The sequence below is a fragment of the Oncorhynchus tshawytscha genome, linkage group LG11 (genome assembly GCF_018296145.1).
Source record: "Oncorhynchus tshawytscha isolate Ot180627B linkage group LG11, Otsh_v2.0, whole genome shotgun sequence".
Lineage (NCBI taxonomy): Eukaryota > Metazoa > Chordata > Actinopteri > Salmoniformes > Salmonidae > Oncorhynchus > Oncorhynchus tshawytscha.
This window is the reverse complement of record NC_056439.1, coordinates 35,087,816-35,101,208: the sequence shown is the minus strand read 5'-3', so window position 1 is coordinate 35,101,208 and position 13,393 is coordinate 35,087,816. Positions and strand designations below refer to the sequence as shown.

General features: G+C 42.6%; 1 protein-coding gene across 1 annotated transcript; it reads left to right on the top strand.

The window, feature by feature from the left end:
- The first annotated feature begins 5,904 nt into the window (after window positions 1-5,904).
- LOC112261840 (zinc finger and BTB domain-containing protein 18.2) lies at window positions 5,905-12,975 on the top strand. Its single transcript, XM_024437464.2, has 2 exons — window positions 5,905-6,052; window positions 7,430-12,975. The coding sequence occupies exon 2, from the start codon at window positions 7,444-7,446 to the stop codon at window positions 9,025-9,027; it is 1,584 nt and encodes a 527-aa protein (XP_024293232.1). The 5' UTR covers window positions 5,905-6,052; window positions 7,430-7,443; the 3' UTR covers window positions 9,028-12,975.
- Window positions 12,976-13,393: the final 418 nt, after the last annotated feature.

The window sequence follows — 13,393 nt, the reverse complement described above, 5'->3', positions numbered from 1 at the left end:
TTTTGAGGATCTGGGGACACATGCCAAAATGTTTTCAGTCTCCTGATGGGGAAAAGGTGTTGTCGTGTCCTCTTCAAGACTGTCTTGGTATGTTTGGACCATAAAAGTTTCGTTGGAGATGTGGACACCAAGGAACTTGAAACTCAATGTTAATGGGGTCATGTCCGGCCCTCCTTTTCCTATAGTCTACGATTAGCTCCTTTGTCTTGCTCACATTGAGGGATAGGTTGTTGTCCTGGCACCACACAGCCAGGTCTCTGATCTCCTCCCAATGGACTGTTTCATCATTGTCGGTGATCAGGCCTACCACTGTTGTGTCGTCAGCAGACTTAATGATGGTGTTGGAGTCGTGCTTGGCCACGCAGACGTGGGTGAACAGGGAGTACAGGAGGGGACTAAGTACGCACCCCTGGGGGGCCCCAGTGTTGAGGATCAGCGTGGAAGATGTGCTGTTGCCTACCCCTACCACCTGGGGGCAGCCCATCAGGAAGTGCAGGATCCAGTTCAAGTGATGAGCTTCGTGGGTACTATAGTGTTGAACGCTGAGCTGTAGTCAATGAACAGCATTCTCACATAGGTGTTCCTTTTGTCCAGGGGGGAAAGGGCAGTGTGGAGTGCCATTGAGATTGCATCATGTGGATCTGTTGGGGGGGGATATGCGAATTGGAGTAAGACTAGGGTTTCTGGCATGATGGTGTTGATGTGAGCCATGACCAGCCTTTCAAAGCACTTCATGGCTACCGACGTGAGTGCTATATGGCGGTTGTTATGCTGGTATAAAGGATTTGGAGACAGGCGCAGGAATACACAACAGGGGTTTTTAATACACCCAAAACAAACACGTATACAAAAACACTGGGCTGTACCCAAACAGAAGAGTGAGGGGAAACCTTGGTGAACAACATGGGACAATACCTGTAATACACAATATATAAAGCACGCAGAATAACAGCTGCACCAACGCATAGGTACTCACACGACCAACGGACATGGGAACAATAACCGACAATAACCGACAAAGACATAATAATCAGGGGAAATGGGAACCAGGTGTGTGTAATCAGACAAGACAGTCCGGGATTGATGATAATGAATCCCATTCAGTGAAGCCTGGAAAGCCGGTGGCATGGACCTCCAGAACTGGTGAACAGAATGAGCATCAGTACCGGGGGGATCCGTGACAGCGGTAATCATTTAGGCAGGTTACCTTCGCTTTCTTGGGCACAGGGTCTATGGTGGTCTGTTTGAAACATGTCGGTATTACAGACTCGGTCAGGGAGAGGTTGAAAATGTCAGTGAAGACACTTGCAAGTAGGTCCGTGCATGCTTTGAGTACATATCCTGGTAATCTGTCTGGCCCCGGGGCTTTGTGAATGTTGATCTGTTAAAGGTCTTTCTCACATCGGCTACGGAGAGCATGATTACACAGTCTTCCAGAACAGCTGGTGCTCTCATGCATGCTTCAGTATTGCTAGCCTCGAAGCGAGCATAAAAGGCATTTAGCTCGTCTGGAAGGCCCACGTCATGGGGCAGCTCGAGGCTGGGTTTCCCTTTGTAGTCCGTAATAGTTTTCAAGCCCTGCCACATCCGACGAGCATCAGAGCTGGTGTAGTAGGATTCCATCTTAGTCCTGTATTGACGCTTTGCCTGTTTGATGGTTCATCTGAAGGCATAGCGAGATTTCTTATAAGCGTCCGGATTAGTGTCCCGCTACTTGAAAGCGGCAGCTCTAGCCTTTAGCTTGGTGTGGATGTTGCCTGTAATCCATGGCTTCTGGTTGGGATATGTACGTACGGTCACTGTGGTGACGACGTCGTCGATGCACTTATTGATGAAGCCGGTGACTGAGGTGGTATACTCCTCAATGTCATTGTATGAATCCCGGAACATATTCCAGTCTGTGCTAGCAAAACAGTCCTGTAGTGTGGCATCCGCGTCATCTGATCACTTCCATATTGAGCAAGCCGCTTGTACTTCCTGCTTTACTTTTTGCTTGTAAGCAGGAATCAGGAGGATGGATTTATGGAGGGCGAGGGAGAGCTTTGTATGCATCTCTGTGTGTGGAGTAAAGGTGGTCTAGAGTTTTTTTTCTCTGGTTGCACATGTGACATGCTGGTAGAAATGAAGTAAAACGGGTTTAAATTTGGCTGCATTAATGTCCCTGACCACTTGGCGCACTGCTTCTGGATGAGCATTTTCTTGTTTGCTTATGGCCTTATACAGCTCGTTGAGTGCGTTCTTAGTGCCAGCATTGGTTTGTGGTGGTAAATAGACGGCTACGAATAATATAGATGAGAACTCTCTTGGTAGATAGTGTGGTCTACAGTTTCTGATGAGGTATTCTACCTCAGGCGGGCAATACCTCGAGACTTCTTTAATATTAGACATCGCGCACCAGCAGTTATTGACAAATAAACACACACCCCTGCCCCTAATTTTTACCAGATGTAGCTGTTATGTCCTGCCGATACACGGAGAAGCCAGCCAGCTCTATATTATGCGTGTCATTGTTTAGCCACGTCTCGGTAAAATATAAGATATTACAGTTTTTAATGCGCCTTTGGTAGGATAGTCTTAATCGTAGATCGTCCAGTTTGTTTTCTAATGATTACATGTTGGCCAATAATACGGAGGGTAGTGGCGGTTTACCTACTCGTCTGCAAATTCTTACAAGGCAGCCCGCCTTCCTCCCCCTTTTTCTCCACCAATAACCTACTGTTGATGTTTTAGGTGATGACTCCGTCCTCCCTGGTTTGAAACTTTGCCCCAGTGGAGAGTGGTGCAGTTGTGCACCCTGGGATGTAACTGATCTTTCTATAATAAGGTCAAAAGACCATGTTAAGTTCTTTGCCTCAGTCTCTACTACCAGACAAGCATGCATCCTACTTCTTCACAGCCTGTCTCGCTTTTCCTCTCTATTTGATCATAAACACCACACATTTTGGGGCAGAGAAAAGCAGACAGTGTACTGCCATCTCACATTGTCTCTTTGTGTTTCTGTATAGGTATTTACTCAAATACTTTTGCTCTAACGGTGCTTAGCTTTACATCTGTTTGGTGCTACATTACTTGGTTTGGAATGGTTTGAAAACTGTATTCAACATCTGAGATAATGTAAAAAAGACACACCTGATTTCTTTATTTTTTATTATTTTCTACATTATAGTGAAGACATCAAAACTATGAAATAACACATATGGAATCATGTAGTAACCAAAAAAAGTGTTAAACAAATCAAAATATATTTTCTATTTGAGATTCTTCAAAGTAGCCACCATTTGCCTTGATGACAGCTTTGCACACTCTCGGCATTCACTCAACCAGCTTCATGAGGCAGTCACCTGGAATTCATTTCAATTAACAGATGGCGTGGGGGTGCTTTGCTGGTGACACTGTCTGTGATTTATTTAGGATTCAAGGCACACTTAACCAGCATGGCTACCACAGCATTCTGCAGCGATACGCCATCCCATCTGGTTTGTGCTTAGTGGGACTATCATTTGTTTTTCAACAGGATAATGACTCAACACACCTCCAGGCTGTGTAAAGGGCTATTTGACCAAGAAGGAGTGTGATGGAGTGCTGCATCAAATGACCTGGACTCCACAATCACCCGACCTCAACCCAATTGAGATGGTTTGGGATGAGTTGGACCGCAGAGTGAAGAAAAAGCAGCCAACAAGGGCTCAGCATATGTAGGAACTCATTCAAGACTGTTGGAAAAGCATTCCAGATGAAGCTGGCTAAGAGAATGCTAAGAGTGTGTAAAGCTGTCATCAAGGCAAAGGGTGGCTACTTTGAAGAATCTTAAATATATATTGATTTGTTTAACAATTATTTGGTTACTACTTGATTCCATATGTGTTATTTCATAGTTTTGATATCTTCACTATTATTCGACAATGTAAAAAATAGTACAAATAAAGAAATACCCTTGAATGAGTAGGTGTGTCCAAACTTTTGACTGGTACTGTATGTATAGGTGTATAAAAGTGTTCAGTATAAAAGTGTTATGTCAAAGGCTTAGATGAAGAGAAAGTATGACATTTCATACATTCAACTCTGTAACAAAACCACAGTTGTCATATTAATGTTATTCTAGAAACAATTTAATACATTGGGGGGAAACCAGTAGAACATATTGTTTGATATAAATAGTAACAATTAAAATGCATAAAACCTGTGAATTATCATTCATGACCAGCCCCCTGATGAGCCCATTGGTCCAGGGGGAATGAGTGATATGCTTAAATTGGACCTGGCTAGGCCTGGCAGTCAGACTGCAGAGGAATGCAGGGCCTTTGTCTATCTGAGCGAAGAGTGGGTCAGAGGGAGAATGCCATTGATGATTGCAGAGAGGTGGAAAGAACCTCCAGGAAGTGCTCTCTCTCTCTCTCTTTCTCTCTCTCTCTCTCTCCATACCCCTCTCTTTCTCTCTGTGTGAGAGACTTGACCATGCTGAGCCTCTCTCGGAGGCCACAATCCCTGGGCACATCCACTGCTTTGTCTCACCCCATAAACACATACCACACCACCACCACCCGTCCTCTACTGGTTGCTGCCTGGGTCTGTGTGGCCAGGGACCCAGGGGCTGCCAGTGTTCCCATTCTTATACGCATAGCTGTTCTTTACATGGCTTGGCCTAACAAATATAAATAACTAACATTGTTGGCATTTGGCACACATGTTAGAAATAATTTTAGATAATTTTTATTGCAATGAGTATTTGAAAATTATATAAATTCACTCAATAATACTTACTTTCTTATGTGTATTTCATATTACTGGTTCCTCATATTTGGACCTTTTGACCAAACAGAAAAATTGTACATGCCTTTAATAGATCATATCTATTTTACCACTAAAATCAATATTGTCCGACAGGATGAGAGAACACAAAAAAATAAACCTGCTGTTCTTTTGAGCTTTGCTAAGGCTTGGGACAAGATGCCATGGTGATTATAGATTTAATTGTCAACGGTAGACTAAAAATGGAGTAAAGCAGTAACTGGAGCTTTAGCCAGTGTCCCCTTCTGACCAGTGCCTGCCGCCTCCCGTCACATTGCTCACTCCCCTCTCTGTCAAGGGGCAGAGAGTAACAGCAAATGGCCCTTTCAAAACACACGACAGCTGGAACACAGGGCAAAGGTGACTGAAGCAGTTGCAGGGTGGGTAGAGAGGGGGCCACAAGAAGAGCAGCTGCAACTTGAAGCCACTTCTTTCCCTCAATATATGTATTTTGAAAATATGGAATTAAACATCTATGACGACCAGTGAAAATGAGAAACATCTGTATTTTGGTCTTAATTACTCTCCATAATGAATCCTTATGATCATCTCCTCTTTGATAGATAAATGCAGCATGTTTATTGAGCAGGTTCCATCATTCCTAAAGAAAATATCAAAGTGTATATTTTATTATAGATGTGACAGAGTGTTGGGGGTATGGCAAGTTGCGATGCCCCCAAATGTATTTTCCTGTTTTATTTATATAAACTTTCTTCCTTTTGGACTTCCCATTTCTTGCAGCCTGGTCTCACCCAATATAAATTGTAGCAAAAAGATAAAAATACATATCTGCTGGAATATCAAAAAGATCTTCTGTTCTGCATCCTCAGAGAAAAAAATACTGTATATAGAATGGGAGAATAATTGTATTTTCCATATACATTAAAGAGAATAAAGAAAATTATCAAAACATTTGATACACATTATGCACTGTGGAAACAGACATCGTTCAAAGCATCAATCAATTCCCAGGTGGACATATTCCAGAAAAAGGAGATAGATTAAGGTAGGTCAAATTATGTTCTCAAAGAACACTGCTACTTGCTGCCACTGTGTGAGTTCATGCAGTAGTACAGAACTTATTGTGGTCGGTGTTATCGCGAGACTGGTCCATTAACAACCTGCTTGACACACAGCACTGAGTGCAGCTTGCCTGCCAGGGTCGAACTGAGCTCAATAAACGACAGGAAAGGCGAACATCTGTCCGTACATCATGAAAGGACGTAAGAACATTTAAGAAAACACGGGGACAAGGAAAATATTTGTAAGTATTGCGTTTTGACAATGAAAATGTTGAAACCGAAAGTTATAATATCCAGCGCTACCTCCGTGCAGCGCAGCTGGCTTGGTCAGCGACAGTTGCTGAGCTCCTTTGCTGTGTAAAGGCTTCTAGCCATGAATTACGACCATGTAGCGTTATCTTCCTGCGTTCTTGCCTCTGCTTGTAGTTTTCCTTTCGTTAAAACAGGGCAAACTAGTTCGCGAAAAGCAAAGATTTGTATTTTCGGTTTATTATCTGTTAGGCCTAATTAAAAGTTCATAGGGACATTTGTTTGTTGTCTGTAGTCTGGTCCATTGTTACTTTAATAACTTTAAATGTTTTTACACCAATAGAACGAAAGTATGTGTCATTAAAGTTGTGGCTGACTAGTGCGCAAAAGGAACAACGATGCGTTATAAAGTTATCCATATTTCGACTGTTGTCAAGTGTCCTTTAATCCTAAAATACATTTTCTTATTAAGTGTATAATATTTTAGTGTTGGGACTGATGCAACATCTGAAACAAGTTTGTGTGTCTATTGTACGTAACTCGACTCAGAGTAACATATGGCTTAAAGGGGAGCACAGCTGGAGGTAGCGTTTCCATTGCGGTGATGTCAGAGCAGCTGACTCTACAGCTTGCAGTGTAATTAGCTAACAGAGCACCAGTTTACTCACTCCCCTGGCGTCTTTCTTAACCTTGCCCGATGGGCGAGTGCTGGTATCCACAAGCCTGAGTTTTTGCCTGTCTCTGTTTGCATGCTTGGTAAATGAACGGTTCCTGATCATTGTTCAGTATACACGAACAACGGCTGAGTAGCGATCGTTTTTGTCTGTGTGGAAGCGTGCGTGCGACTGTACCCGGTCCGTCCGTTTCGCATTTTCATGTGAAGCTCTAGAACTAGTGCGACTAATCAGACTGCTGTTGGTAACTTGAGAGAAAGGTAGGAGAGTTCAAAAGGACAACACTGAAAAACACACACACACCTCAATCTGCAGGCTAATCGAGAATAAAATAACAATATTTATTTTGATTTAAGTAGCCCTATTGATGCGTAAAGAAGTCGATATGATAAGGACCCCTTTATCATATTGTAATAGGGATGGCGCTTCTATTTAACATTCAATGGAAATGTAGTCTTAAACATTTTAAACAACTATGTCTCGCATGTCTCGCATTTTAATTGCTAATGTTTGCATTGATAGACTACTTTGTGGCATTTTCTGCAAGTTGTATTATTTTCCTGTACATTTCGTTTGGGGTTGGTTTACTTTTGTTTGTAGTTTCCTTGAACACCAGATGTTACTGACGCTCTGTGGTGCCCTCTATATGGCAGTATTTTGTTGATTTAATATCCCGTTTTTCCTGTTTTTCATCAGGTTATGACGGAAGAATGGAGTTCCCAGACCATAGCCGCCAGTTGCTGCAGTGCCTGAGTCAGCAGCGTCACCAAGGTTTCCTCTGTGACTGCACTGTTCTCGTAGGGGATGCGCGATTCAAAGCGCACAGAGCCGTGCTGGCCTCATGCAGCATGTACTTCCATCTCTTCTACAGGGACCAGCCAGACAAAAGGGACGTTGTGCATCTGAACAGTGACATTGTGACCGCCCCGGCTTTCAGTCTGCTCCTTGAGTTTATGTATGAGGGGAAGCTGGAATTCAACACTCTGCCAGTGGAGGATGTCCTGGCTGCGGCCAGTTACCTTCACATGTATGATATAGTGAAAGTGTGCAAAAGTAAGCTGAAAGATAAGGAACTGTGCTATCTGGATGAGAAGGTTAGCGAGGTGATAGCACTGAGCTGTCTGGAAAAGGAGAGCTCCTCAGACAGCGAGCTGCAGAGCAAGCAGCCAGGGCCAGGCCGGCGACAGACACAGCAGCTGCCCCAGAGAGCCCCCCCGGCAGAGGAGTTTGACATGGACAACAGCGAAGTCAGGCTGGCTGTCACAGATTGTGATAGGTCTGCACAGAGCAGGCAGAAGGCAAACGGTCACCCTGGCAGGTCCCCGGACCTTGTAGGTGTCAATTATGTGTCAGCAGAGGCCGAGCCCTGCGTCCAAACAGCTGGAAAAACAAAAGCTGATGTCAGTAGTTGCACAGTATTGCTGTCCCAGAGGTCCCGGGCTTCAGTTGACATGGACTGTGCTCTGGATTTGTCTTTCAAGCCACTGTCTAGCAGAGATCCCATACACCCCACCTACATCTCGGGACAGCTGGCCCTCGACAGCCAGCAGCAGGGCACTGAGCCACTTGTTAAAGATGAACACGACTTGCTGTCAGAGCAGGAGGACAGTGAGGCGATGAGCCCGGAGAGCCAGCGCTTTGGGAATAGTGCCAGGAGCTCAGTGGTGACAGGGTTCGCTGCCCTCTTCCCAGGCAACAACCGCTCCACATCGGCCCTGCTCTCCCAGGAGGAAGACCTGATGGAGGAGGGTGTGGGCAGTGGAGGAAGGGGGGGCACGAGGGGCAGAGAGGGCGATGAGAGGAGGGGGAGGCTGTTGGGGGACAGTGAGGAGGAGGACGACCTGGCCTCTTCGGACATCTCCACCTCCAGTGGGGTCCTGCTGCCCCCGGGGCAACAGGTGTGTGTGTGTCCACTCTGCAGCAAGGTGTTCCCCAGTCCCCATGTGCTCCAACTGCACCTCAGCTCGCATTTCCGCGAGAAGGACGGGGCACGCTCCAAGCTCTCCCCCGACGGTTCTGTTCCCACCTGCTCACAGTGTGGCAAGACCTTCTCCTGCATGTACACCCTGAAGCGGCACGAGCGCACACACTCTGGCGAGAAGCCGTACACCTGTGGCCAGTGCGGCAAGAGCTTCCAGTACTCTCATAACTTGAGCCGGCATGCCGTGGTTCACACACGTGAGAAGCCTCACGCCTGCAAGTGGTGTGAGCGGCGCTTCACCCAATCTGGGGACCTGTACCGCCACATCCGCAAGTTCCACTGTGGCCTTGTCAAGACCCTCGCCATTGGATAAACCCCTCTCACCAGTGCCATGAAATAAGACAGAGTAACGTCTTATCACTCCCTGAGTACTACTACTGCATATACCTCCACAGTAAAGTACTAGTTATACATATTCACAAATTGTTAAAGACATATCCTTTTGGAATTCTAATCCATGTGGCATTTCTTAAGTTAAAGTGTAGCAACTTTATAATGCACAAAACTGGACTTCACTGGAAGGATGTTGGACTTTATAATTTTGTTTTACAATAATAAGATGGGGTGCTTTTCTACTCAAGCTGGATATATGTTGAAGGTGGACAAATCAGTTGCACTTGTTTATTTCTGTCTGTCTTGGTAGTGCAAAACTGCTGAACTTGATGAAGTGTATTCTGCTAATAGAAACACATTTCTACGCATATATCTGCAAGTGAATTATAGCGCACACTCCTTAATGGATTAACATTTGGTTAGTGCACATGTGAAAGAGGAACTAAAACTGCCCAAGAGTAGCAATCTATTTTATATCCAACCTTATTTATTAGTCAACCTGCTTAACAGGAAGAAATATCACAAGGCAGTGAAAAAATACTTGAAGTTGGACTACTGGATAATTTTTTGGGGGTAGCTAGTATTGTCGTTTTCTTTATGGTAGGAAGGAAGCAGACAACATGATGTTTCTTTATAATAGAGGATGAAAATAAATACAGGAGTTGCAAGGGTTTTTCATATAGTAAGATGGAGCATGTCCTGAAGGAATTACTTTTTTGCTGCACTGGCCTTTCAATGTTCAATGTTCAGCCTGCTGTATGAACATTTAGAAGTGAATTGTTTTGTCACCTTTATGCTCTAGCATATACAGGTTGGGTGGTAATTACTAAAGATTGCAGCTAATGCCTGTAACACTGGTGCCTACTGAAATGATTGACACTCCTGTTCTCATACAAGCATAGGACCTGTTGCCTTCAATACAACTAATCTGTGGGCCTTCAAAAATGTGATCAGCACTTTCCCTTTACAGTGCCTTAATACCAGGAAGTAACTTGGTCACTCAGTGATAGCCCTTGGCACTTGTATGCCAATTAATTCATGAGTGTACATACAATAATGTAATACATGTGGTATAAAATCAAGCTCTTTATTAATTAACAATTGTTGACTTCTATTTAGTAAGTTCAATTTCTGGGTTATTTGTCTGTATTACAGCACTGTAAATGAAAGGGTAACCACGTTTGCATATTCCTTTGCTGTCCATATAATAATGCTGGAGACATGCCCTGATAGACAGGGCAGAGAGTGGGAGAGATGGTCAAAGTATACTCTCGGTGTGCCTCAGTGCTTCTCTGAGGAGATGGTGTCCTGTGGATGTCTTGTTGCCACACTGTCCGTTCATCAGAACACGTAGCTCAAAATGCTAAATCTACTGAGTTCATTTTGCCCCTTGTGGTTGCTCTTATAAAGTATCCTATCTATTTTTCTGTTCATGTTGAAGTACTACTGATGTCTGATTTTAATGTTTGAGTGAATCCTTTGGTGGAACTTTGCTTGACAGATTCTTTGGACAGAATATGGATTTAATGGGCCTGTTGTGTGTTGGAAAGATTTCATTGTAGTTGGGTTCATGTTGATGCTATACTTATGATTCCTACAAGGTGAGTAGCACTAAAAGTCCAAGATATTGGTTTCATCTGTCCTGAGAAGACTTGATCTGAAGGATTTATTCGTTTAACTTGGTTCAGGGTTTACTTTAGGTGTGACCTGCAGAGATGAGCTGATTTCTCTAAGCTTAGAGACTTTTGATGCCTTGTCATCTTGGTACTATGGAATCGATATTGGGGTCGTTTATTCATTTCTGCAAATCCTGTTACTGTAAAGAAATGGTCTGTTAATGTATCTTACACAGAAATCTTAAATTGCGTATTCTCACCGAAGCACTTGTTTTGAGCATGCATATAGTTTCAACACTGATATTGTCTAGGCTGCTATTTCTTACTATTTGTATATTTAATGTAAATATATATTATATTTATCAGTATGTATGCTGTTTCTCTGTATTAGAAGAACACAGTAGAGTTGATTATCAAGGTGTTTTACTAAGGCTTCAATCTCTTAGGTAAGAGTTTCATGTCTTCCCTCCCACCGTGATTTGGGTTTCCTTTTCCTGTCTCACTCCAGTGAACTTGGCTTCCTTTTCAGATGTAATGTCTCACAGGCCATGTCTTCACTCCAGAACAAAACAGGGAGTAATACTGCTATGACTGCTGTTCCGGCAGAGGAAGCAGTTGTTCACAAGAACAAACACACCGATATGGTGTAGAATATCTATAGAAGTCATACAATACAAGCATTGTTCTCCTGTCCCAGGTAGTTCTCAAGGGATCATTGTGCATGTCTGCCCTCACTGTGGGGGGAAAAAAGGCACCATGAGTCTCTCTTTGCACTTTTTGTATTGAATGGAGCCGTTGGAATGCGAGAAATGTATTAGGCAAAGGGAGACCTGGAAGACGGTAAACAGGTGCATTGTCTGGAGGCATCGAAGAACAGCCCTCGATTCCCAGCATGCATTAGATAAGTGCTTCATTGTTCTTTTATGTGGAGAGGATACTACAGTGACTCCATAGCGTCTTTAGCAACACAATCACTATAATTGTAAGCGTATTTCTCTTTTCAAGTGTTGGTGTTGCCTGATTTTCAGGAACCTTTTTGAGATGAGGTATCGCAACACTGATTCATCTGAACTTTAGTATATAGGTAGTATTTATTAACATCCAATTATGTACCCATCCTCCCCCTGGAATGAGTTTCCCAATATTTCATGAAGCTGTGTTTCTTGTTTTTAGATGTCATATAGTGTTCAATTTGTGGTATTTCAATCAAAACACAGGAATGTAGTTTGTTGCATATTTTCTCTTTTGAAAGGAACATTTCTTATGTGATGCAGTTGAAAGATTGATGTATTGTTTTCTCTAATGTACACATGTAGTTGTACAGGCTTAGAAAACTAACAGTAAATTCTTGTTTTGATGGTTTCTCAGTCATTATTTATATCTCCAGGATTGTTACAGAATGTGCCTTGTAGAAACACAGACAAGTGTTGCACCTGGAGTTGCCCCTTTCATACACTGTACATTTGCCACAGACTGCTGTGATGATATTCAGGCTATACAAATTTCTGTTTTTTTTTTTCTTTCACCTTATCAAAATGTCAACTAAGCCTGTTTTCTGCTGCTTTTAGAGACGAGTTTCAGGGTTGGAGTTTTGCTACTGTTAAATGAATGACTCTTTTGTAAAGGTTTTTAATCTGGAATTAAATTTAATGTTAAGCAAACTGAATGCAAGTATTTTTGTTTGGCTCTAAGCTAAGTCCATGTTTGGGATTTAACCTAATTGTTTTCCATAGATGTCATGTTTAATGTGAAACACTGAGAGAGATATTTATCACGAATGAAAACTCATGCTACTGCTCCTGATCAGTGGGGTTCTGTTTTCCTAATTCATGCTGTAGGATTTAAGTCTAAAACTGAGTATTGGGTTACATTAATACTGGAATTTGTGTCTTTGGCAGGTTAAGACTGTGAAATTGTGTACAATCATGAGAAATATTTATTGAATTGTTTCTTGTGCAACATTTGTCTCAATTATTTGATTTGTAAAATGAAAGATACTGATAAATGTCAATGGTAATATTAGAATTTGTAGAAGTGCCATTAGAATTTAATATAATTTTTTAATAAGAAAGTTATATTTTATAGTAATCAATTGCTTCTGTGTTAGTGGTTTAAAGATTAGGGGTCAATCTTATTCAGAATTGACATTGTGTAGAACTCGAGGCAATTTATTTTGATCTGTAATTGTATGTGCTTTTTTTGTGTTTTGTTTGCGCTTTCAGAGAGTGTGTGTGCGTGCTGTGGAGATGTGACAATCTTGAGTTAGGTCTTTATTAAGATAATGCATAGATTAAACAGGATACTTTTCTGTGCCTCGTGTAGATGTCTTTCTTGTGCGTTTCCTGATATTACCATGTTAACATGTTTAGGGGCACTGCTCTTCCCACTTTGGGATTTAGTTGTCCAATCCTATGTTTTGTGTTCTACTGATCAAGACACACCAAATTATCTGACACTAAATTAAGACATGATTTGTGGCAATAAATCCATATGATAATTGGCATGGGAAATTGAAATACGCATTCAAAAAGGTGAAAGAGGATTTTCCACTGTCGACCTTTAGATATTGTCAAGGAGAGTCTTCATATTGTTGCCTTTGCACAAACAACACCCGATAAGTGTGTGTTGGTAGTGAGAGGACTGTATACAGACAACACAATGTGGTAATACTGTGGGTCTTCTCTATCCCACTCAACCCATAACCTGCAGGGGATCTTTAGCGGAGGCATG